We start from the raw sequence: 23,517 nt of genomic DNA on the forward strand, positions 1-23,517 counted from the left end.
CCTCAGAGCTCAATGTGTCAGGCCATGAGGTCCGAGAGCACCGAGACTATGTCATATGATGGCGTACCAGCGTGCTCACTGAGTATCAGTAATGACTATGATATGGGTTCATCATGGATTCGAACAGCCTACATGCACATCCTGAAGGCATCCTCTTCATGCCTCACTCAAGGGTAGCCGTTGCGGGCAAGCCGCATTGGATGGTAGGTCTTAGATGAGTAAGGTGGTGTCTTTCATGTTATTATCATAGAGATATTCGGCAATCTGCCATAAATGTACCCAATCTAGTGCCTTTCGTCGTCATCATGTCAAAACCTATGACTTGGTATCCCACTCCTTGCTGGTGTCCCTGATGGCCTCTCAGAGACGCATCAGGGTTAGGGTTGCATGGGGTCGGGTGCATTCACCAACAGAGATCCGCTCGAACGCATTTGTCAACGCTCAACTCTCATCCAATCTCGGGCACTCTTCATCACACTTCACACCCGCATCACCTTTCTGCCGTATAATAATATCCTATTTTACGGCAAGTCTCTACGCTGGTGACTCAGGATGGAGACTCCCCAAGAACCGCCCAAGGGCCATGTGAGGACGCGGTCAGGAGTTAAGGGTGAGTTGAGTTGCTTTCATTGCTTCTCTTGCAAAGTGTTGGTTGGGGAGGGGCATGTTGTTTAGCATTTTGTACATCCTCGCTGTTGGACGCATTTACTGTCAGCTTTCAGTCAGATGAGTGCGCCGAGTTTGGATGCTGACAACGATATCAACCAGCCACTCGACCCCGCTCTTCAACCAAAGGGCCGCTTGATGATGAGTGAGTCTTATTCTCATCATTTTACTCCTTTCCCAAGACTTACCGTTTCATAGGAACCCCATAAACTCCCCTCTTGTGGCCGACCAAGTGCAGCGCAGCCTGTCTCTCAGGAGCCGCCAACGCAGTCCCGCCCCTCCTACCGGCCCGGCCTCCATCTCCGGCTCCGGCGCCGGCTCAACCCCGAGAGCAACCTCTCCCGCCATGCCACCACGCTCTCCCATGCGCTCCCCGGCCCCGCAGGCCACCGGGAAGCGCATCCACCCATCCGCATCAACGCCGCGCCTCGGGCCCAAGGACTTTTCCTTTCTCCTCCGGCCCGAGATCTACCACCCCCTGACCCAAGCCAACGTCCCTCCTCCCTTCCGCAACCCTGACCCGCCCCCGGGCCCAGACACTCCCATCGACGACCTCCTCGCTCAAGGCCATTTCCGCGCTGCCGCCATCGCCGCGGCCCGTGCCCTCACCTCGACCTCCAATGACCCCGACTCCTCACCATCCCCAGACGCACCCCTAGACCCCACCGACCACCGCCGCATTTTCCACCTCTTCTACACCCGTCTCGCCTGCCTCACCCTGATCGACGCCACCCCGCTGGCCGCACAAGAAGTCAAAGCCCTCGGCGACTTGCACTCGGCCTTTTACTACCACACTCCTGCTCCTCCAGTCGAAACCTCATCCACCGATGACACCCTCAAATCCCCTACCCAACCTCAGCTGAAAAAGCCCCCTCCCCCGCCGCTGCAGCAGCAGGAACACCTCGTCCCCTGGCCCCTCCGCGTCCTCGCCATCCGCCTGCAAGCCCTCGGCTTCGGCGACCCTCGCCGCGCCGTTATGAGCTACTACGAGCTCGCCCGGGAGGCGCGTGCCAAGCTCGCTCTAGCGGTGTCTTCCTCGCGCGATTCGGACGCCGCCGTCTGGCGGGCCCGGCTCGCCGACCTGGGCGTCCGGGTCGCTGGCGCGCTGGCAGAGATGGACGACCTCGCCGGCGCGGTCGAGCATTTGCGGACGTTGCCGATAGCGAGGACGGGAGATGGCGGTGGTGGTCATGATGATGGGATGGCGAGGATGAGGGAGGCCCTGTTGTGGTTGCAGCTTGGGGATGTGGAATCGGCGCGGGCGGTGGTGGGAGGAGGGAAAGGGGAAGAAGGGGTGGTTGGGAAGGTGTTGGAGGCGTTGTGCGATATGGCGGACGGGGAGTATGAGGCGGCGTTGGGGAAGTGGATGGGTTTGAGGGAGCAGGGGGTCGCGGAGTGGGATGAGATGGTGGGTGTAAATGCGGCGGTTTGTTTGTTGTATGTCGGGAAGATGGAAGAGGTGAGTTTCTTCTTTTTTATTTTTCTCTTTGTCTTTTATTTATTGTTCTTGCCGCCAGAGAAATACGCCTCTGTATTGCTGATTGCTGACATTGGTCTAGGGGAGGGCACTCCTTGAACAAATGGTGGACGCAGGCCGGTCCTCGCACACCCTGTTGTTCAACCTGTCGACCATGTACGAGCTGTGTACCGACAGGTCTCGTGGACTCAAGGCGAGGTTGGCTGAGAAGGTCGCGTTGAAGGGCGACAAGACTACGGGCTGGGAGAAGACGAATGCCGATTTCAAGCTGTGATGAAGTGGCCGATGGCCGTTTCTCAAGGTCCGGGTATGATCAGCCTGGATTAATTATTCTACCTTTCTAAACCAATTTCCATCTCGCGCCGTGGTGGTATTATGTTTTAACAGACCATAACTCCTATCCCCAGCCCGCCTTGCAAACGATCAAACGATATATACCCCAATTGAGCGCCATCAGCGTCGTTGCGGTGGCCTATACGGCTCATACACCGTGTTCATATCCCGCGTAGGCCTGATTATGGGTACCACCAACGGGCTCAGCGCAGACTTCCGAATCTCCAACCTCGGCGGTTGGCTCCTCAACCTGGACGACTCAGGAGGCGAAACCGTCCCCGGCCAAGGCCTAGCATCCCCACGTTGCCCGGTCACATCCGCATCCAAGTCCAGCCGAGCCGAGTTATACCCTTCCGGCAACGCTCTCCGCGACGGATTCAACATCTCCCTCACCTGCTGCTGCCACATCCGTTCCTGCTGCTGCCACTGCGGCACCCTCTCCTGCTGCTCTTCGATCTGAACGTACTTGTGCCTCGCCGGCGACAACGCCGACCTCGACAACCCACCACCAACACTGAGCCTACTGAACCTCCTTTGCGCCGCCTCAACAGCAGGAGCGCTGTGATACTCCTCCGTCCCACTCCCCCTCGCCGGCTTGATCTCCTCCTCCTCCTCCTCATCATCATCATCATCACCTCCAAAATCACTCCTCGCATACGCGCTGCGCGCATTCGCCCGATGCGCAGCCACGTACAACCCACACACCACCAGCGCCAGCACCGCCGCCGCGCCGCCAAACACGATCGGCACAATCCCCAACGCCGCCTTGACCCCGCCGGCCTTGAACACGGCGTTGAACTCCTCCACTGCCCTCGCTCCGAACACCGCCCCGATGACGGTGCTAGCAGCTACCACCACCGCGGCCAGCCCCGCGCTGAACGCCGCCAGCGCGCGCCAGAAGAAAAGCCCCTCGAGCGGGATCAGCAGCAGCGAGACGGCGGAGAAGATGTACCCCCCCGCCATCCACCGACTTGCGTTGGCGTAGCCGGTCAGGGCGTCCGCCAGCGCGGGAGAGCCGGGCAGGTCGTCGCGCGCCGGGTTGAAGCGCACGCCGAAGGTTGGTTTGGAGCAGGTGATGCGGCCTGACGGGTAGGTGGCGCATTCGGTGAAGAGGTGGGTGCTGGTCCATGAGGGGAGGTTGAAGGGGGAGCGCGTGAGTGAGGGGTGGATCGTGGTCTGTTTAGTCACTTGATGTTAGTGATGTTTGGGATGTATGTACGGTACCTAGGTAGCTGAGAGAGAAGGGGGGCTGGGGGAGGGGAGTATGATAATACCTTGATCCAGTGGACAAAGCGGAGGTTGCTGTTGAAGCCGCCAAAGATGGTCAAGCAGACGAGGACCAGGGCGGCCAGGGTGCAGGCGATGGGGATGATGGTGTTGATGGTGATTCGGGACGGCATGGTGCCTGAAGGAGCCGACGGTAGAGGCGCCGGCTGGAGAGGTCGTGGAGGGTGTTGCGTATGTGCTCAAGACTGGATGGGATATCTTGGACGCAGTCTACACATGGGATGGACAAGCTCTCACCCAGAGGACTGGGCAGGATCGTCTTGGGAGAGTCGTGGGATTTTACCCAAATCAGAGCCAGATAGATCATGGCGGACGCCAGTCCTAGTATAGGTCGTTTTTTTATTCATGTTGCTATCCTACGGAATGCCCTTTGGCAGGGGGTGGACAGGTGTACTTAGTAAGTAAGCCCAAGCCTCGAGGGCTGAGTAAGGAAGTCTGAAACCTGGTGTAAGTTGGGTTTCTGACAGGGATTAATAACTGAAAGTAGACACCTCAACACCCAGATCTCACCGTTACACCCATCGTGCCGACGGCACAGGCCATGGCTTTCCGAACCATGCTGACAGGGGGCAAAGGTTGTTTCGAAACATGTGCCAGGGTTCCATTTATTATATACCGGCCGAGAGATTTGACATATTTGTTGCCGCTAAAAGGACATCGGTATGGATAGAATTTGTCTTGTCGATCGGGGAGGAGAGTAGCATTGCCTTGTCTCTTCGATCTCACTCGCTGTATTATGTATGTACATACATACAACCTTTGCCTCGTCGCGGTTGCGGTGCCCGCCCAGCTGTTCATGAGTAAGCCACTCATGCAACGAGAGCGGCCTTAATCTTGTTGCCTGCCGTTGGCGGTTGCCCCGTCCCTCGCACCGCCCAAATAACCTCTGGACGGCACCGGATGTCTCCGGAGTGGAGTGTCGCACGATCAAGCGGCACAGTTGACAGCCACATCGCAAAGACTTGTTGGAGATGACAACGCTAGCTCCCAAGGAAGACCAAGCCACTGGAACTCATAGCTGTGCCGTTGAGATGCGGGTACATACTCCATACATAACCGGACCCAACCATGCGGGCCCGAGGCGGTGCTCTTCGTTGGCGTCACCCAGAATAGAAACTCACCCCCCTGTCTTGCCGTCCTTCATGGTAGCACCAAAGAATAGAGTGTGCTCCCTCAGCATGGTCCCTGACAGCATGCTGTCATCAAAATGCTTCGTGCGCCATCGAGATCGGTTTTCCGCCCCAAGGTTTTATCGATGACTTCCCCGGCTCATTAGACCAAACCTCTTCTACTCTTTTTCTACCCCTGTTACTTCCTAGGAAACCGGGGACAGAAGGCAAATCACTGGTCCATCCATTGGCCGATTACTCAAGTTCACTCACATTCTCACCTGTAGCACGCTGCCAAACCTTGAAATCTCAATGTGAGCAATCAACACCAAACCTGTCCAGCAAGTAGATTGTCTTGAATACTTGATCAACGACTGGGTATCTCAACAGACCAACCTGTAACCCAATCTCACGCCACTACTAGTAGAAAGAGACACCTGCTCACCACTTCAATATCCCCCACCCCCACCTCCCCCTCCACCCCTCTGATTCCTATGCCTATCCCGTCCATGTCTCCCACTGCGCGAATGATTCCCTTGCCCAGGCCCCGAAGGCGCATGGCCGCGGAATCCAGGCTGATTATTATTCCCACCACCACCACCACCACCCCTTCCGGGCTGTGGTCCCGAATTTTTCCCTCGCGGTTCCGAAGGCTGCTCGGGCGGAATCGGCTCCTCTACCTCGATCTCGTACTCCTCGTACTCGTCCTCAAAGTACCTGGCAACAATATCCCGTTCCTGGCGCGCCTTGTCGGCGTCAAAGATGAAGCGCTGCGTGCCTTCGGTCGGCGGAATCTTGCGCTTGGCCGGGTTGCTTCCGGCAAGGGAGGGGTTCGTGGCCGGGGAGGTGGCGGAGCCGGGGGTTGCAGTGGCGGATGGGGCGTCTATGCCCATGCTATTGTTGCTGTCCAAGGAGCAGCGGTCGCACCAGCCCGTGTAGCGGTCGCGGTTTTCGTTAGAAAGGAGGTTGTTGTAGTCGATTTTGATGTCCATGAACTTCTGGAGGTCAAAGCGAATGCCGACTTTGGTGGACTTTTGGAAGCGGGTGTAGAGATCCAAAAGGTCGAGGATTGTCTCCAGAACGCAGGGACGGTTGCTGTGCCAGCTCCCTGGTTCTTGGAGTGCCTTTGTTCTCTGGGGGGTTGTGCCCAGAAGGCGCGCCGTCAACTCGAGGATGGCGAGGACCATGGTGAAGGTGGTTTGCTTGATGGGGGCAAAGGTCTTGTACAAGTCTATCGACATGTTGTAGGCGACTTTAAGAAACTCTTTACCCTCTTGTTGACAGGACGGGTCGTCGCGCGGAAACATTTGCCGAACCACCTTGATCAAAAGCTTCTGGGGATATTGAACCCGGAAGTCGAAGCCAACGGTCTCGAGAATGTGGCGCTCCAGACCAATGATGTAACGAGAGGGGGCCTCGAACATCTAGAGATGTCAGCCTTTGGGAATCTTGATAATTGTTGCGGGCACCTGAGCATATGCACCTTGTCATCGGGGGTTTTGTGGTCGTGTGGCTGCCTGAGCCCGTGGGCGGCGCAGAGGATCTCCCTCGACTTCTTGATGGTGTCCTCGGCCTTGCAGGCCACGAACAGGGCAGCTAAGGCAACATCCTCATAGTTGTAGTCGCTGCTTGGGTAGCGAACGCGGAATTTGTGGTAGTAGGTAGCTGCGGTATCAAACGTCTTGACGGGCCTGGGAAGAGGAAGTTGTGTGAGCGCATGGCCGAGCAGGAGGGTGCTGGAGGAGCAACATTCACAGGTGCAGTACCCACAAATGAAGAGACTGGCGAACAGCGTCAATAAGCTGGACACCCTTCAGTCTGTACCCGTCCTCGCGCTTCTCGTCGAAGCCCAGTTGCTTCAGGCTGTGCTGGAGGCCCTGTTCCGAGTGCCATTGCGATGGGATAGCCAAGATGCCCGAGGGCGGTCCAATTGGCCTCGTGTCTTGGGCGAACGGCACGGCAGGATCCGAGCCCGACGGTCTGTCGGCGTGGGGAGCCATCAAGACGGCCTGCAGAACAACGGGTCAAGGCGATGTTGGGTGCTTGCTTTGGTAAAAGGCCAAGGGGCAAGGCTGAGGACGGTGAACAACGGAGGTCGTTGGACGGTCGTGGCTGGCAGTTCGGTCGGGATAAAGGGGTTCCGAGGGTCGCCGTAAGCTACATTACGCGCAAAGAGCAGTGGCAATGGCCCGCATGCCAATGGTGAGGTATTGTTGTTGCCCCAGTGCTGCGGCCGGAGCTTGGTGATGATGCTTTGGTTGTGGTTTGGCGATGCTGCAGAAAAGGCGGGTCCCATCCAGGTGAACGGGGTCACCGGTTGACACCGCAGGTCAGGTAATATTACATCCTGTTACCGTAAGTTTCATGGCCAACATGCCGAGTCGATTTGGGAGCCCGCCTCAGCGATGCACTCTGCAGAAATCCCCGGTACAGACACGAGACATCTGGTTATATTAAGTAACTCATCAAAATCCGGTCAGCGTCAGGCTTGACACACCAAAGTTCCTCACCTGTTAGGAATGGTGTGTAGGTAGAGGTCCAGAAATCCATTGCGTAACAGGTAATGTCATTAATGCCAAGAGCATGTCACCGGTCCCGAGTCTCCGGTCTTGGCGCCGGCACTGGAACCCCACCAAGTGGGGCTCTGCTGCAGGCGAGTCCCGCTTGGGATAAGCGGGTTCAAGTGACCACACCATCATCTGGCTCATCAACATGTGAAGTTGGTAGCACAGGAACTCTAATTGGACCGCGGCCGCTGCAGCCTGAGTTATCCATTCATGGACGCGTCGTTTTCGTGTTGAAGACATACAGAAGGCTAACTACCTGAGTGTAGCTCGGCGACCATGTCCTCAAATTCAAGTCGTAAACAAAAACAGAGGCATACAGCAGAAGCTTGCTCATCACGTCGTTAGTCCAGTCAGGTATACTCCGTAGCACTTCCAGTTATTCCACATCCTTGCCGTGGCCCTTCCGCGCCATCAGCATCTGGTTCACCGTCTTCAGGTCCATCGACAACTCGGCCTCCTTAATGCTCTGCTGCACAGCCTTGGCCCCGCGCTCGACCATGTCCTTATCGTACTCGGTAATAACCTCGCTCGCGGGTGCCCCTTCGTCGCGGATCTTGAGAAGCGCGTCCAAAATCTTGGTGGCATCCAAGATGGCATGCTGGAACCCCTGGCCGCGGTAGGGCAGCATAGGATGACCCGCATCGCCAGCCAGTGTGACCCGTCCCCCGAGATTGTCGAAGGGCTTGGACGTCCACACTTTCATGTGATCAATGTGAACATCTGCGTTGTCTGGCGTCGACTGGACCAGAGTGTTGTACGGCTCGACCCAGTTCTTGGTCGTCATCTTGAGATACTCGAGCGCCTTCTGCCCGTGCGTGTCCTCAGGCACAGGGAGACCATCCCTGCGCCAGACCTTGACCCAGAACATCTCCCACTGGCTCTTGTCGTCAGGGGAGTCGGCATGCATCGCTATTTTTTCGTTAGCAAGGAGGATGTATGGCCTGGGGACGGTCGGGAAAGAAGACATACTGCCAAAGCCTCCTACCGAGTCCTCACCAAAGAGGATGGTCGTCACGGGGTGAGACTTCTCAAAAGTCTCAACCTTCTCGGCATCACCGTACTTGGCGACGACCGACGCAAACATGAAGCCCGAGTACTGCACCTTGGCGCTCTCGTTCCCCTTAAACAGCAGCTCGCGGACCTTGGACGAAGCGCCGTCCGCGCCGAGGACGTAATCTGCCTCGTGCGTCGACCCGTCCTCAAACGCCAGCTTCACCGGGCCGGACTCCCCCGCCTCGATGTTGACGAGCCGCTGACCCCAGCGGATGACGCCCGCCTCTTCCAGGTCTCTGAGCAGCACAGTGCGCAGCCGCTGGCGGGTGATGCGGCGCGCGCCGGGGGTTGGGTTTCTGAAGACCTGCTCGCCCGTCTTGCCGTTGACGGCCCGGATGGACTCCACGTACTCGTCAAAAGTCAGATGGGGGTTGCAGATTGCCTCGGGAAGCCTCTCGATGGTGGACTCGGGAAGCAGCTTGGTGAACATGGGCATGCCCCAGTGGAGGAGGATGCTCCAGTCACGTCGCCGCTCGCCGTGGGTCTTCTCCCTCTCAAAGACAACCACATCGAAGCCGTTCTGTATGAAAAATGTCAGTCAGGGCGTTTTATTTGGCGAGACCTGTTCAGTAGCATGACTACGACTCACCTTCTTGAGGCCGTGGGCAGTGAGCAGGCCAGTGAGACCTGCACCGATAATGGCCACCCTAATCTTCGGAGTCGCCATGGTGGACTCGGGGATCTTGCAAACTGTAGAAGCTCACGGGACAAGACTGCGGGAGGTGACAGATGGTAGGCTGAGGAAGAGACAGGAAGCGGGGAAGCACAGGTGGACGAAGACGCTCGTGGCGTCTTAATGAGTGAGAGTGGCATCCATGGCGATGGTGAATGTACGCGGCGCTCTGTGAGCCCGCCGAGTGTCCACGTCCCAGTGGCCTGGGACGGGGGTGCAAGCTGCAAGCCGGGCTTCACTTTTGCTTCTTTTGCTAGTTCCCTAGCGCGACCCGGCCTTTGGCGAGCGCCATGTCTTTGGGTCTTGGGGGTGGGGAAAATGTCTCACAGGAATGGAACCACATCTCAGCCCATCCCACGTCCTCCTCTCCACCAGAAAAGACAGGACAAGACGGGTGAGAGGGACGGCCCGGGAACGACAGCGCCGGCTTGGAACAGAGGCTACATACGACGACAAGGATGAGCCATGACGTGAGACATGTCGGGGACTCCCGTTTTTTTTCATGTGCTCAACGGCCAACACAAGTGAACAACGACAGGCGGCAATGCCGACCGCACCGGTTGCAACGGTGGGGTGGGTTTGCGCGGCGACATGCCACAGTCCTCTCAGAGATGCCCCCTCACAAATTCGAAGGACAAGTTGGGACTGACGCGCGACAAAGATGTGGGGGACGTTGATTTGTCAGTCGTCGACAAGATGGGATTGCAGATGAAGGGCAACTTGATCCCTCCAACCTTGGAGGGTATCGTCCACCGCAAGTCGTCTTGGACCCAACCCTTTGGTCAAGGAGGGGTGTTTGGCATGTGGCTTGCGTCGAATGTCTCTGATATGAGGTTGATGCTCCTCGGTGGGTAGTTGAAGTGGTTATTCGCCGCCAGGGCGGGGTTACACAGCATGCAGTCCAGATGTTTCTCTGCAGAGCGGGCATGCGAAACCCCTCCCGAAACCGAGAACGGTGCTGTGGTGTTGTGCAAGCTGGGCAAAAAAACTTGAAGATGGGAGATTGGCTTCGGATGATGAGGGAACCAACACACACAACCTGCCCGAATCAAGTCGGGTATTGCAAACTCCTCCGAACCGTGTTCAGGACTTTCTCCGTATGTTGGTGCACCTAGAATGTATAGCTACATTGCTAGTAGCTTCTTGGCTCCCTTAGCTGCAACCCTCCAGCCTGTCTTTGCGTTTGAATTTGTTGATAAGGCCACCGACAAGTCCATTCCGCATGGCACGATTTCCGCATTGGTTTTGTGTCCACGGCCAGGTTGGTGGTGGTCTTGGGCTTTCTGGCACTGTGGTTGGTGCTCTGGGCGGTTGGCATCTTTTTCTGGTGGTCTTTGCCCACTCTCTGGTCGACCCGAACCAATTCGATGGTGCGTCGATGGACCCCGATGGACCCGGCCCAGCGTGTAGGGTTCGTTCCCGGGCTCGCCTGTTACCTGGTCGCCCCCGCCGTTTTGCCCGATGGAGCTGATTGGGATGCTTGGGGCCGGGAACAAGTGGGGTAGTTGTTTGCTCTCCGCACGTGGCATTGGCTTGACCTGACCTGCCCCGGTTTGCTGCTGTGTGTTTGAGGTGCCTCCATTTCTGGTCAACCAAACTCATAGTTATCCTTTTTCTTCCCACCCTTCCCCTTCAACCCTCACACAAACTCCGTTTGCCATTGACCTGCACCTCTTGTACCTCGCAGACGCCTCATCGGCTTGTCCCATTTTTGACCGTCCAGTCTACATTTGTCGGCACTGTCCACGATGCCCGAGACACAGAAGGAACCGACCACATCCAAGGCCGAGGAGTCCAAGGCTGAGCCTGCGGCTGCGACTGCGACTGCGTCTGGCTCCAACAACGCCAGCACCAGCACCAAGGACGCTCCGGCGCCAGCACCAGCAGCAACAACAACAACCACCTCACAGCCTGCCCCGGCCGCCTCTGGCAGCGATCCCAGCCATCATGGGCAGACGCTCACTGGAATTGTGCCTGCCGATCCAGAGGATGATGATGATCCGGAGGAGTTCGAGCTGCAAGACGTCAGTGCCGAGGGATATGAGACAGACGGCCGCTCCAGCGCTTCCACCAGCATCACCTCGTCTGTCTATGCCCACACCATCGAGCATGGTCGCCGCTACCAGCACTTCAAGAATGGCCGCTATCCCATCCCTAACGATGAAGATGAGCTCAACCGCGAGGACATGAAGCATGCCATGCTGATGGAGCTGTGCGACGGCCAGCTCTTCTACTCCCCTGTTGAGAATGTCCAAAAGGTCCTTGATATTGGAACCGGGACAGGTTGGTGCACCTCCAAGTATCGTCATAAACTTGACAGCCCTGACACATGTGTCATTCATAGGCATCTGGGCCATTGAGATGGGAGACCGCTATCCCGCTGCTCGTGTCCGCGGAATCGACATTTCCCCGGTCCAGCCTGTTTGGGTCCCTCCCAACGTTGACTTCCTGGTCGACGATTGCGAGGTAGGCGAATGGCTGGACAAGGATGTCGACCTGGTGCACTTCCGCTTCATGACTCCTGTTCTCAAGCAACCGAAGAACACCCTGACCCAAGCCTATCAGTAAGTGGGCCCCTCCGTCATGTTTCTTTGTGGGTTGTCTGACGCCCTTGGCTTGGTAGGAGTCTCAAACCTGGCGGCTGGCTAGAGCTCCAGGAACTCGCCGCGGAGATCCTCTGCGATGACGGCAGCATGCCCGAAGATGACGGCTTGAAGTATGCATATGAGCTGCTTGACCAGTCCTTCACAAAGTTCGGCATGAACCTCCTCATCCCCAAGACCATCGAGCCTATCCTTCGCGAGATTGGCTTTGTCAACATCCAGTGCATGGTCAAGAAGGTCCCCATCGGCCCCTGGGCCCGGGACAAAACCCTGCGCGTCGTCGGCATGTACCAGCAAATGGCCGTCGAACAATTCCTGCCGGCCCTGGCTGGCCGGCCTCTCGCTGCCCTTGGCTTCAGCCCCGTCGAGGCCCAGGTCATCGCCGCCAAGGCCAGAGCCACCCTCAACGACCGCAAACTTCATCGCCACTTCCACTATTATTTCTGGATGGCTCAGAAGCCTCAGTGATTTATTTCTGTTTATACTTTCTGCACTCTATATACTTTTTGTGCTCTTTCGCCTTTGTCCCATCCTTTCCACATGCCCTCACCGTGATCTCTTTTTCTCTCTTTTGTCTTGATACCTACATGTTGTTTGGTTTTATTTCCCATGCATATTTTGATGGGATAAAGAAAGGGGGTGAGGAGGGCAAGCAGGTTAGTCTCAGGTGCCCCGTGGCATTTCGATGCGGTTGTTAGAGATGTTTGGTCTATCATTTGTCATGAGATCACATTCAATGGAAATATATCGTCTTGTTTCCCCCTCCCTGTTTCGCATCACCTCCGATGACTGGCTTTTCAGTTCACCCTCCCCCAATCGGCCCAGCAGACACATCCTAACAATCAGCTCTCTTGATATGGCCGTCTTGGGAAGCGAGCTCTTTGCAAGCCCGGTCCGATCAAAGACCACCACACACCTGTTCCGGCAGGGCAACAAAGGTTTCACTCACAACGCCATTTGTCCTTGTCCGTCGTTGCCCGATGCGACACAATCATAGCTTTGTCCTCGACGCGATTGTTTATAGTCCTCTACTCCCAACCTGCCGTACAGCTAACAGCCCAGTACCGCCTTTTCTGGCACATATTGACCGCATCGTCAAACTGGCCTCCCTCAAACTCTGTCATATCCAATTACTACTGCACTAACTTGTCAAGATGGACCAAGAAGACCCGTTTTGGGGCAATCCCGGTTCAGCGCCGCCCTCTAGAGGCCGGAAACGACCCAGGCAGGATGCGTCGTCAACCGACCAAACCGATCTAAATCGGCCGTCGACCCCAGGTCAGCCTCCAGCCGAGGAGCCACGGACGCCAGAGAGACGGCAAGGGCTGGGCAGTTTCTTTTCTGATTCGTCAGTGAAGAGTTTGACTCGCTTCTTCGAACAGCTTTCGACATCTGGATCGAGGGACAAGCAACTGGTTAGGTCCGGTCCCCCGCCTGCTCAAGGGACGTCGTCTAGACCGAGTACCAGCGGGGTACCGCCATCTGACCCGAAGGGCAAGCAACCAGTTTGGCCGGTTCCCCGGCCTGAGCCAGGGTCGCCCACGCCCATTAGACGTGCCGGTCGGGGTACGGTACCGCGGCCTGGAGGCTCGCACATACATGGATTCGGACACGGAAGAATTGGAGATGACACCACGGAGACACCTGGATTTGGGCCGCGACCTGCGAGTTCTGGCCTGTTGCAAAGTCCCCAGCCGTCCGGATTGGGGCAACAACCTGGTGAGAGTCCTGGCCTGTTGCAAAGTTCCAAACCATCTGGACCTGAGCAACAAGCTGGTGAGAGTCCTGGCCTGTTGCAAAGTTCCAAACCATCTGGATCTGAGCAACAAGCTGGTGAGAGTCCTGGCCTGGTGCAAAGTTCCCAGCCGTCTGAGTCTTCCCAGGAGGCTCAGGGTTCTACGTCGGTTACTACACAGCCGAATCGACCGCCGGCGTCGTATTACGAGGCGTTTGAACACCCAGAGTTGCGGCTACGGCCTCCCGCTTTGGTGCCGGACGAGATGCCGCCGCCGCCGCCGCACCCAAGCCCGCTCCAATCGCCCGGCATAGGAGTTGCGCGGCCACCGTCACCCTGGAAAAAAAAATTTGGCGGCGAAAGCTGGACACCCCTGAATAACCAATGGGCATTTTTTGACCACTCCGGATATGCCCCGTTGCTTCCCAGGTTGGATCCGAAATTCCATTCCGAGAGCGAACTTACATACGCGGCTCGGCTTCCTTGGGTCCGGCCGTCGGACCACGAACTCGACATGCTTTTCGCATCCGAGACAGAGCAACTTTGGCTGAATAATGGGATGCCCACTTGGGAATCTACTCTTCTTGGAGAGGATCTTGCCAACGAGTGGCCGGGCGGGCACCGGCGTGACGATCGGATCGTTAGCTGGGACGAAGAACAATCAGCCTTGGTGAGGGTGGATGAGTCCAGTTGGGTGTCTTTCTGGAAAAGAGACAAGTGGTACAACTTCGATACACACGTCATCGACAGCAGGTTTTTCAAGGGCCCTGTCGACGGTATCGCATTCGGGGAGATTTGGACCGTGGACAATGGTCGCATCTGGTTCGAACTCCGCCAGTGCATCGAGCTCGCAAACAGGCTGCTCCGCCTCTTTGCCCAGCACAGGTTCTTGCGCAACATCGTGACGATGACGAAAAGAGAATGTACAGTATCCCGTTGTCGTGGTTTGCCTCATGACCCCTCCATGAATGTTCGTTTCATCTGACAGGTTATAGGGACGGACGCCGTTCCCCAACAATATGTTCTGAACAGTGATATGGCCAATGTAATGCTCGGGCCCAACGGGCACCCGTTGCACTATCCAGACCTACCCAACCCTTATCATCCTAACGAAATATTCCAAGAGCTTGAAAATCTCCTTGCGGACCGTATAGTCTTGACCTTTTACGACGACGATCATATCGTGGTCAATGACATGCGGCACATGGAAACCTATGGCTTCACCATGGTCCAGTCCCATCTAGATCAGGGAGACGACCCGGCAAACAGCTTCATTGCTATTAGATTCCACGTCCACCCCCTCCGCGTCCTGTTGAACCCAGACTCGACCGTGGCTGAACGAATACATGCGCGATGCTCGTTTGCAGGCACGGTAAGTTAGTTATGTTTACGTCTTGTTGGCCGCGTTGGTCAATTGAAGCCAGACACAAGATGCTGACCCTCCGTGGCAGATGGTTCATGAACTCATGGCAAGTCTCACGCTCTTGCGACTTTGTGCTTGACAAGATCATTCCTACAGAAGGTCATGGAGTCTAACACTGGCTTCCAGCACGCCATAAATGATGCGCGTAGCCTTGCGAATCCCGCTCTCGGGCATAAAGAGCCGGTAAGTCGGCCGAACTTCGCCTTGTCCCCTGTTATCTGAGTGGTCTAGCCAGCGAGCATCATATGCTGACCAACTTTGTGTGCGCTCAGTTCTACGGCCAAGACTGGTAAGTTGTTTATTCTGAGTCCATAAGTCACAACTTCTCTGGTAACGTTCAGGGATTTCACCTCCCCCTACCTCCCCAACCACCTCGATGGTGGCTGTGATGAACAAAGAGCTGCTGATACGGGTGCTAAATCTATTCTTCGATTTTACTATTTTCACTCTTCATTCGCTTACATCCATGAGGCTCGACACCCCGGTGCTGATGGGAACACAGGGAAATTGAGCTTGGCCATTCAGCCATCAAGAACCTTTTTGGCTACGATTATGCCGAATTACCCAAGATATCGACCCCGTATAAAACGGGTTTCAAGTACGGGATAGCTGGTGCTGGTTGGCCGAAACTTCCCAGCGAGACCATCGAGTCCATCAGGGGTCAACCGATCAATATTTATGGAAAGACGTGGGAGGATGCGCCAGTGCCGAGTGCTTGGTGGTCTGCGCTGTCCATGGAAGACTTCTGGCAAGACGCTGTCAAACGGTACGGCTTGGAGGCCGTCCGCATGCCCCGTGTCTACAGGACCGAGACCTCGTGGTGGGGATTCTACATTGAACCTAAGCGCGCCGATATGGTCCATAACAGCAACACCATCATCCGAGCCAAGATTTATCCCCAAATCCTCAGCACTATGGCTGCAACACACGCACGCCGCACACTTTGGGAGGGCCTCCGTCCTTGGGCGCAGCAAGAGTTTGCAGTTTGGCGGAAGTCACCTTACTCCAACACACGAGCTCGACGTATTATCGATGAATTCACACAGGCAACGCGCCCACACTTCCGAGCCGCGAGACCCCTGGTCGCCGAACACCTTGCGGGCGTGGCGGCTGAGAGATTCAGCGACTGGCTCCTCTTTAGGTCGGACCACGACGACGACATTCCCCTGCCGGCACGCGACGACATCTTCAAGGTTTTTGCCCACATGATGGAAGCGGTGTTGCCAAAGCGACTGCCCAATAAAGGCGTGAGGTTCAAGATAGACAGAAGGCGAAGGTGTTGGCATCCTAGCAACGCAGCCAGAACTGCTGGGCAGGGCCGTTGGGAGTTTGGGCCTGAATGGGTCTCGATAGAGAAAAATCCGGCCTTCACCACGCTATCCTCTCGCCACTTGGGCCAACGAGAGGTCATGGACGACATGGGGCTTCCGACGGGCCAAAGATTGAACAGCCGGCAGTGGCACTTGCACTCTGCCACCCGACTCCTTGAACAGATTGAAAGGACCACCATAATTCCGGAGCCACTGAGCCGTGCCATTGACACTGAGCTCAATTCGCTCATGAACCAGACAGTGGTTCGGCGGGATGAGGATTGGCTGGATTGGAACTTTGTATGGCCTCGCTACAGCTCCATATTCACGCAAACGGCCAACGACGGGACCGTCGGCTCGTTCCCTCTGGGCATTGTACAGACGAGCCCGCCGCCGCTGGGCTTCCTTGCCAGTGTCACCGCCATGCCGGCCCAGGCCCGCGGAGGAGGCACCGGGTCCCTCACCGAAATGGATAGGATTGGAAGGCCGCTGCTCAAGCACTACACCATCTCCCAGGTCGGCGATGTCAACTACAAGCATGACTACCGCGACAGGTGCTGGGTCGTCGTCAAGAACCCCAAGCGGGAAAAGGACGTGGCCATTTACGACATCGCCTCCGTCTTCAACGACAGGCCGGACCTTGATCCTCAACAGGTCCTGTACTGGACCCGGTACGGCAAGGCCATCCACAGTGAGGAGCTCCACAAATACGTCGTCGAGAACCTCCAGCCAGTTGGCAAGCTCGTGTTTGGCTACACCCTGCCCGAGATCATGGAGTGCGACGGACAGCAGGGGAAGCCGTGGTTTGTGGTCATTGACCGGAAGGTTTTTGACATCAACTGTATGTTTCATGGTCGAAGATCGTTTTTGGACTGGTCAAAAGCCCGCTGACGAATTTTGTTTGCGCTTCTATTAGGGTTCAATTACCACGGCAGCGATGAAGTGCAGCTCGCGATCATCGACCTCGGCGATCGCTTCTGGAAGAAAGGCCCGCTCAAGTCGAAAGATGTGTCTCCGGAGCTGATGAGATTGCTGGAGCCGTATCTCTGCGGTGTCTGGTTGAAAAGCAGCGCGGCCGATAATATCCCCGAGGGCTTCCCTCTGCAGCCCCAGGCTCCCGTGAAAGAGTCCGCGGATCTGATTTTTACGCAGCGTGATGTGGAACGACACATCTACCCGGAGGTTGGAATGTACTGCATCCTCGGCGATGAGGTGTGGGATCTAGGACGTAAGTTTTGAGTTCAAGACTGAGGAGCTGGGAAACGACGGTATCTCTAACGTCACTCACCCCAGGGTATATGTATCACCATCCTGGCGGCTACGAAATCCTCCGCAAGTACGCCGGCACCGACATCACGGGCGTCATGCAGAGCATGCACGGCGCTCACATCCAGCAGCAGGTCGCTGCGTGGCGCCCTACCCTCCGCGTCGGGCGCGTCATTGAGGAACGCACCGAGTCCGATCCCATCGACAACGACGAAGTCGCCCTCTTCAACATCGTTTACAAGATCCCCAGCTTCAACGACCTGATCCGCATATTTGTCAAGCCCTGCGGCGACGCGCTCGCCCGGAAGCTGCTCAGGGAGATGCGCCAATTCGCCGGTACGGACGCCTCGCGGCACGTCACCGAGCAATGGAACGGCCTGCGGTTCCTGCTCCAGCATAACGAGTACGCCCGCGCCATCCGCTGCACCCAGGACCGGGCCAGGCGCAGGATCACCACGGCCGAGTTGAGGGATCACGCCTACATCCCGAGGACGCGCGAGGAGAAGCAGGAGCCGGCGTGGCTGCACCCGCCCCGGGTGGAGCCCGAGATGACCAGGGATGCGCAGGCGGATGCGGACGATGCTGGCATTGTGGGGTGGGTGGCCGTGCCAGAGAGGGATGGGAGGAGATGGATGGTGTACAACGTTACGAGTATGTTTTGGTTTTTTGTCCTGTATTGTTTTTGGTGGCAGTTGGGTGAGTGGTTGCTGACTGTTTTGTCTCTTCAGCTATCATGAAGTACGACGACACCGACCTCGAGCCGAGCCTGCGCCGGTGGCTGGGAGACAGGGTCCGGGATGAAGAGCTGTCCGAGCACATGCGCACGAGGCGCCGTGGGTTCATCATTGGTGAACTCCTGGATGATGAGAGGCAAGAGCCGCAAGGTAGGTTTTTCTTTGCATCGTCTCACTGAATGCTTAAGCGGAAGCAGTATTCATAGCTAACGGGATCTTCTCGTTTAGACGTCGTCGTGACCTACCGACCCTCACAGGTGCCGGAGGAACGGCTACGCAGACCCTCGGCCGCACCTCCGCCGGGAAGACATCCGACCTACGAGTTTTATGACTCGGGAGAGGAGGCGGATGATGAATCCCCCAGGAAGAGGCAAAGACGGTGAGAGTGGCGGCGATGCTTTTGGTCAGGGGTCTATCTATCACTTGTGGTTATGCTCAAGTAGGTTGTGTAGATTGGGCTGGTTGGTTTGGATAGGTTGGGTTCTAAATATTTTTATTGGATGAATATTATCGTATCGTTTTGTGTAGTTGAGTTTCTACGGAGTGGTGTTTGGGAGTTTGAATGTTAATCGACATCTTCCATTAATATCTGGCCGGCCTCCTTCATATGAATTGATGCGAAGCGCAGCTTGTGATATGATGGGGAAATTAAACAAAGAAATAAAAATAACGAAATAAATAAAACAAAGAAAATAAGAGAAGTAATTAAAAGACAAAACCAGGGGTATTAAGAGTATTCGCAAATGCCTGCGCTTTATATCATACTTGCTGTAGTTCCCATCTATTAGTAAGAACATCAAATCTGTCCTGGCTCCGTGACATTAATAATAATTATTATCAACATCAAGACTCAACATCCACCGGTAGTCAACCTTCTTTGCCATCAATCTTTCAACCCGCCCCCGTCTTCACCACCCGCTTTCTCCCTCCCTCCACTTGCTCTCCCTGTCCCCCTTCCGTCGCCTTCTTCAACAGCCTCTTCCGATTATACAAGTCCGTATTCAACACATTCACGAACCCCCTCGCCCTCAGTTCCTCCTGGATCCGACCCACGGTCCATCCCTCCCTCAGCCATTCATCAACTTGCGCTGCGACGTCTGATGGCAATTTCCTGGCTCGCGGGTCGTCCCGCGCCGAAGCGTCCGACGGGCCGTGGTTGTGCGTCTTGTGCAGAAGCGATGAACCATCGTTACTGTTGCCGCTGCCGGGGTAGTGCACCACCCAGACGTCGCTGTCCCGAGCCGTCTCAACAGCCTCGAACCGAAAAGGGCAACCGCACTTTTTGCTGGCGCGGTCGGTAGTGGGTTTTCTCTTCCTCATCTTTCCGCTGCCGCTGCCTGGTTGCGTGGCTGCTGCTGCTTGGGCAGAAGAGTCCTCTTGGTCCATGATCTCGTCGTCGTCCATCCCGTCGTCATCATCACCGCGATCGGCAGCGGCTTCGTTTCCCTCTGCTGCTGCTGCTGCTGCTGCTGCTGCTGCTTGGGAGGACTTGCGTCCCCGCTCTCGCTGATGCCGCGCCTCGCCGCCCCGGAAACACACCCACCGCACCTTGCGCTTGCCTGTCACCTTTGCGCCGGCGATGCGCATGCTGTAGCCCCGCGGGAGGGTCCAGGCGTCGAGCTCCTCCTGCATGCGCGCGCGGGAGGAGAGGAGGAAGCCTTCGGGCGGCGGTTCGAGGGGGATGATTTGGCTTGGGGTGGTCGTGGTGGTGGTGGTATCAGTGGTTGAGATGGGGTGAGATGGGATGGTGGTTGTGGTCGCAGCAGCGGTGGTGGTGGTGGTCGTTGTCGTGGTGTTTGGATGGTTCAGGGGTTGAACTGTTGATGTCTGCAGGGCTGGAACAACCGGCTGGAGCTGCGCAGAGACCGGGTTGGCATATTGAAGAGTCGAAGTGCTGGTGCTAATATTTGGTATTTTAAGAGCAGATTCAATGCGTGAAAGCCGGTGGTCGATGGAGACGAGAGCGTTGAGAATGGTGGTTACTTGGTTTTGGCCGAGCCCGGTGTCGGTCATAGTTTTTGTTTTCGTTTTTCTCTTTCTTTTATCTTCTTTTATTCCTTTTCTTCTTCTTCTTTTTTCTCCTGTTTTTTCTTGATTAAGAGTTAACGATTATGAAGGTTTATTAGGGAGCTAAAGAAGGATGTCGGTCTGTAATAGTATTATCAAGATGCACGAATGACGGTTTGGTTGGATCTCAACGCCTCACTCCGCGACATCCAAACAGTTGAAACACCCTCACTCACGAAAACTGGGAACGCCAGCATGGAGAGATGAGGGGACTGAAATAACCTGATTAATCCTGCCTGACACGAGCTCGGGTGTCGAAAGATGCCGAAAAGAGACGGCGTAGTACCACTCATCACGTGGTCTGCATAAGCCAGCTTTCGGAGCTGCGGAGACAGAGAATCAGGGAGATATTTCGAGCATGTTCTGGTGATGGCGGACATACGGTGTACTATTTTCCTGATCTGTCAACCCAAACTGACACGATGCTGATGGGCTGACCCCTGAATTGACCTCTTGTCTTGTTGGCCCCTTAAAAGTGCCAAGTCTGGTTGTCCATTCAGCCCTACGTACCTAATACTATTATAACACAGACCCGACGGCTTTGGACCGAATCATACTGCGAGGGCTCATACCCGGTCGGTCCAGACCAAGTATGTCGTGCAGCAAAATGCTGTACGACATGGCCCTGGATTACGCACTTTGTCTGGATATGAGACTTTGGGCAGCCAAGCATGTTATTGCCGAATAACACAGAACCAGGATTGACGCAATGCTTCCAGCACTTCTTGCATATTATCATGGATGGACGGAAAGACACGGAAACCAACTTTATATTCACCCCCAGGTACCTATCTATCTGTCTATCACCACCCTGCCTCTATCTCCGTAATGTTAGTCTTGCCCAACTTATCCGTCTCATTCAACACCTCCACAAGCCTTCCTCTGGCCACGGCATTCTTGGAATCGCCGACCTGAGCCATCCCCATGTGCTCCATGACCACGCAAATAAGCGACTCCATGACACGGAGAGCGATCGGCCCAGCCACGCCCTGTTGATAAAACGCCGGCGTCTCGTTGCACTCCAGCAGCCACGGCCTCCCCTCCTCGTCCACCAAAAAGTCCAGCGCAAATAGCTCAAAGCACTTGTCCAGCACCGTGAACTTATCCGCCATGGTATGTGCTGCAGCACGGAACAGTTCCCCAGCGATGACGCAGATCTGGTCAAACACCTTCTCCTTCCACCCGGGCCCAAGGTTGGGGAATAAATCCGCCGGCACCGGACCCTTTTCGCTTCCCTCGTCGGCCCCAACCCCGTTACCATCAAACCAGAAGTCCCTCATCGACTGCTTCTTCTCCACCTCGTCGGCGTCCTGCAGCGCCGTGTTGGTCAGCGACGCCCGCAGCAGCGTGCCCTCGCGCTCCTCCCAGGGCGGGATGTACTCTTCGGACGCCAGCAGCGCCAGCATGTCGCGGAAGACGTGCACGCGCAAGCGGCCCACAGCGACGGCGTACGCGCGGACGTGCCACTTGCGCCCCTCGATGGGCGCCACGCGGTGGATGTACTGCTGCGCGACGAAGGCGCGCATCTGCGCCGAGGGGATGCGGCCGCCGGCTTTGAAGGTGTAGGCTGGTTTCTTGGGACGGAGGGAGGGGGACTGGCGAGAGGGAGTGGCGGCGGCGGCGGCGGCGGTGGCGGTGGTGACGAGGACGTCGAGGGTGTCGAGACCGGGGGTGGAGAGGGTTGGGGAGAAGGAGAGTTGGTCTTTTTGGTCGTCTTCCTTCTTTTTGTCGTCGTCATGGCGGGGTGTAGTGCCGTTCGTCATGACGCCGTCCTTTTCCACTTCCTCCTCAAATACCACTTCCTCCTTTTCATCCTCCTCCTCATCCTCGTCCTCCCCATCCGTCTCATCCGCCACGCTCTCCAACCATCCCTCCAACTCCCCAATCGTGCTAAACAACCTGATCCCCGCACCGCAATCCACCAGCGCCGGCTTCAAGATCCACCACTGCCTCTCCTCCCTCGGGCGGCCTTCGTTCTCCTCCAGCGAGGCCAGCAACCCCAAATCATCCGCCGCCGCCAGCGCCTCGTCCACGTACTCGGCATAGTCCAGCGTCAGCCTCACCGTCCGCGGCACGTGCCGCGCCAGCACGCTGTCGGGCCGCTTGGCCGTCCACAGGTCGACGACGCGGGCGAGGTGGTCCTTGCGCGCCAGGGCGTCGCTGCTCGGGTAGGCGTTGAGCAGGGCGCGCGGCGCGGTGTTAAGGATGGCAAAATTCTGGGCGAGCTCCCAGCCGTCGCAGAACTGGAAGACGGTGGTGGCCGACGGGGGGATGTCGTCGATGGAGTCGACGACGACCAGCTCCGGCACGTGCTGCCGGAGGAAGCCGGCGATGTGGGGGTTGAGCCAGCCCGCGCTGGCGTTGATGAAGGCGTACATGGGCTGGCGGGTTTGAGTTTCTTGCTCCATGGTGATGGTGTCGCTGTTGTCTTGAACTGGTTCAGGGGGAGTCAAGGCCGACGACTCCTTCTTCCAGCGGGAGATGGGCTTGACGGGGGATTTTGAAATGGCGGATTCCCCTTGAATGCATCGAGGATCTGCACAAAGCTTGGGACAATTGACTCTGGTCTCCGAGTCTTGAGGTCTTCGTTATAGTAGCTTCGTTGGCAGATGATATGTCTATGGTACAGCCTCCAACGCCAGGCGAACAAATGCACAAAAAACCACACAGACGAGATATTTCCCGAGACAGCCAGCTTGAAGACTCCATCTTATATACGTCTATCACAGCACACTGGCGCGGAAAAATCTCTGGCATTGGGCCTCTGTTCTCCCTTCTGTCGTCGGTGTTTCGGGTATTGTGAGGCCGAAAAGGGGCTCCGCCGCATCAACAACAGCAACCAGCCAAGACCGTGCCAAGCTAGGACTGCGGATCCCACTTACATAAAATCAGACCTCGTTTTTAGGACTTTGGAGTTTTCGACCTTTCTATTGGAGATGCTCGTGTTCAAAAACGTAATTCACCGCTGGCAAGGTGCAAGACATGATGGTTTGGTCTCATTTTCTGCGCCCGACCGCTGCTTGGCTGAAGATGAGTCCTCGGGTCGTTGAAGAATTTTCCAGTTGGGTTTGGAACGCGGGGCCAAGTCCGAGGAGTGTCCATGGAGATGCGCGCTCACGGCGATGGTCAGGAGCAATGTTTCCCAGCCTTCAGGGGCAGTCTACGCTACACTACGCCTGCTGCGTCGCCGAGAACAGCGCGGAAAACTTCCGGG

General features: G+C 56.4%; 9 protein-coding genes across 9 annotated transcripts; 3 read left to right on the plus strand and 6 right to left on the minus strand.

Moving 5' to 3' along the window:
* Nucleotides 1-552: 552 nt before the first annotated feature.
* VTJ04DRAFT_5161 (uncharacterized protein) lies at nucleotides 553-2,417 on the plus strand (the record flags this gene model as incomplete). The annotated part of the gene is made up of 4 exons (XM_069363247.1): nucleotides 553-610; nucleotides 769-811; nucleotides 865-2,125; nucleotides 2,226-2,417. 4 exons carry the CDS (start codon nucleotides 553-555, stop codon nucleotides 2,415-2,417), a joined length of 1,554 nt encoding a protein of 517 aa, XP_069220112.1.
* Nucleotides 2,418-2,596: 179 nt separating this feature from the next.
* VTJ04DRAFT_5162 (uncharacterized protein) lies at nucleotides 2,597-3,876 on the minus strand (the record flags this gene model as incomplete). Its single annotated transcript, XM_069363248.1, has 2 exons — nucleotides 2,597-3,652; nucleotides 3,751-3,876. The coding sequence occupies 2 exons, from the start codon at nucleotides 3,874-3,876 to the stop codon at nucleotides 2,597-2,599; spliced, it is 1,182 nt and encodes a 393-aa protein (XP_069220113.1).
* Nucleotides 3,877-5,321: 1,445 nt separating this feature from the next.
* On the minus strand, nucleotides 5,322-6,872 carry VTJ04DRAFT_5163 (uncharacterized protein; the record flags this gene model as incomplete). The annotated part of the gene is made up of 3 exons (XM_069363249.1): nucleotides 5,322-6,296; nucleotides 6,356-6,563; nucleotides 6,643-6,872. The coding sequence occupies 3 exons, from the start codon at nucleotides 6,870-6,872 to the stop codon at nucleotides 5,322-5,324; spliced, it is 1,413 nt and encodes a 470-aa protein (XP_069220114.1).
* A 943-nt stretch (nucleotides 6,873-7,815) lies between these two features.
* VTJ04DRAFT_5164 (uncharacterized protein) lies at nucleotides 7,816-9,159 on the minus strand (the record flags this gene model as incomplete). Its single annotated transcript, XM_069363250.1, has 3 exons — nucleotides 7,816-8,348; nucleotides 8,409-9,012; nucleotides 9,082-9,159. The coding sequence occupies 3 exons, from the start codon at nucleotides 9,157-9,159 to the stop codon at nucleotides 7,816-7,818; spliced, it is 1,215 nt and encodes a 404-aa protein (XP_069220115.1).
* A 1,754-nt stretch (nucleotides 9,160-10,913) lies between these two features.
* On the plus strand, nucleotides 10,914-12,236 carry VTJ04DRAFT_5165 (uncharacterized protein; the record flags this gene model as incomplete). The annotated part of the gene is made up of 3 exons (XM_069363251.1): nucleotides 10,914-11,448; nucleotides 11,510-11,729; nucleotides 11,789-12,236. The coding sequence occupies 3 exons, from the start codon at nucleotides 10,914-10,916 to the stop codon at nucleotides 12,234-12,236; spliced, it is 1,203 nt and encodes a 400-aa protein (XP_069220116.1).
* An 11-nt stretch (nucleotides 12,237-12,247) lies between these two features.
* VTJ04DRAFT_5166 (uncharacterized protein) lies at nucleotides 12,248-12,484 on the minus strand (the record flags this gene model as incomplete). The annotated part of the gene is made up of 1 exon (XM_069363252.1): nucleotides 12,248-12,484. One exon carries the CDS (start codon nucleotides 12,482-12,484, stop codon nucleotides 12,248-12,250), a length of 237 nt encoding a protein of 78 aa, XP_069220117.1.
* Nucleotides 12,485-12,922: 438 nt separating this feature from the next.
* On the plus strand, nucleotides 12,923-18,619 carry VTJ04DRAFT_5167 (uncharacterized protein; the record flags this gene model as incomplete). The annotated part of the gene is made up of 11 exons (XM_069363253.1): nucleotides 12,923-13,046; nucleotides 13,189-13,544; nucleotides 13,652-14,426; nucleotides 14,499-14,875; nucleotides 15,023-15,109; nucleotides 15,199-15,215; nucleotides 15,429-17,077; nucleotides 17,153-17,464; nucleotides 17,530-18,153; nucleotides 18,231-18,386; nucleotides 18,465-18,619. The coding sequence occupies 11 exons, from the start codon at nucleotides 12,923-12,925 to the stop codon at nucleotides 18,617-18,619; spliced, it is 4,632 nt and encodes a 1,543-aa protein (XP_069220118.1).
* A 508-nt stretch (nucleotides 18,620-19,127) lies between these two features.
* Nucleotides 19,128-20,249, minus strand: VTJ04DRAFT_5168 (uncharacterized protein; the record flags this gene model as incomplete). Its single annotated transcript, XM_069363254.1, has 1 exon — nucleotides 19,128-20,249. The coding sequence occupies one exon, from the start codon at nucleotides 20,247-20,249 to the stop codon at nucleotides 19,128-19,130; it is 1,122 nt and encodes a 373-aa protein (XP_069220119.1).
* An 857-nt stretch (nucleotides 20,250-21,106) lies between these two features.
* VTJ04DRAFT_5169 (uncharacterized protein) lies at nucleotides 21,107-22,711 on the minus strand (the record flags this gene model as incomplete). The annotated part of the gene is made up of 1 exon (XM_069363255.1): nucleotides 21,107-22,711. The coding sequence occupies one exon, from the start codon at nucleotides 22,709-22,711 to the stop codon at nucleotides 21,107-21,109; it is 1,605 nt and encodes a 534-aa protein (XP_069220120.1).
* Nucleotides 22,712-23,517: the final 806 nt, after the last annotated feature.

This window comes from Mycothermus thermophilus (genome assembly GCF_041956435.1).
Source record: "Mycothermus thermophilus strain CBS 625.91 unplaced genomic scaffold VTJ04scaffold_3, whole genome shotgun sequence".
In the NCBI taxonomy this organism is placed as follows: domain Eukaryota; kingdom Fungi; phylum Ascomycota; class Sordariomycetes; order Sordariales; family Chaetomiaceae; genus Mycothermus; species Mycothermus thermophilus.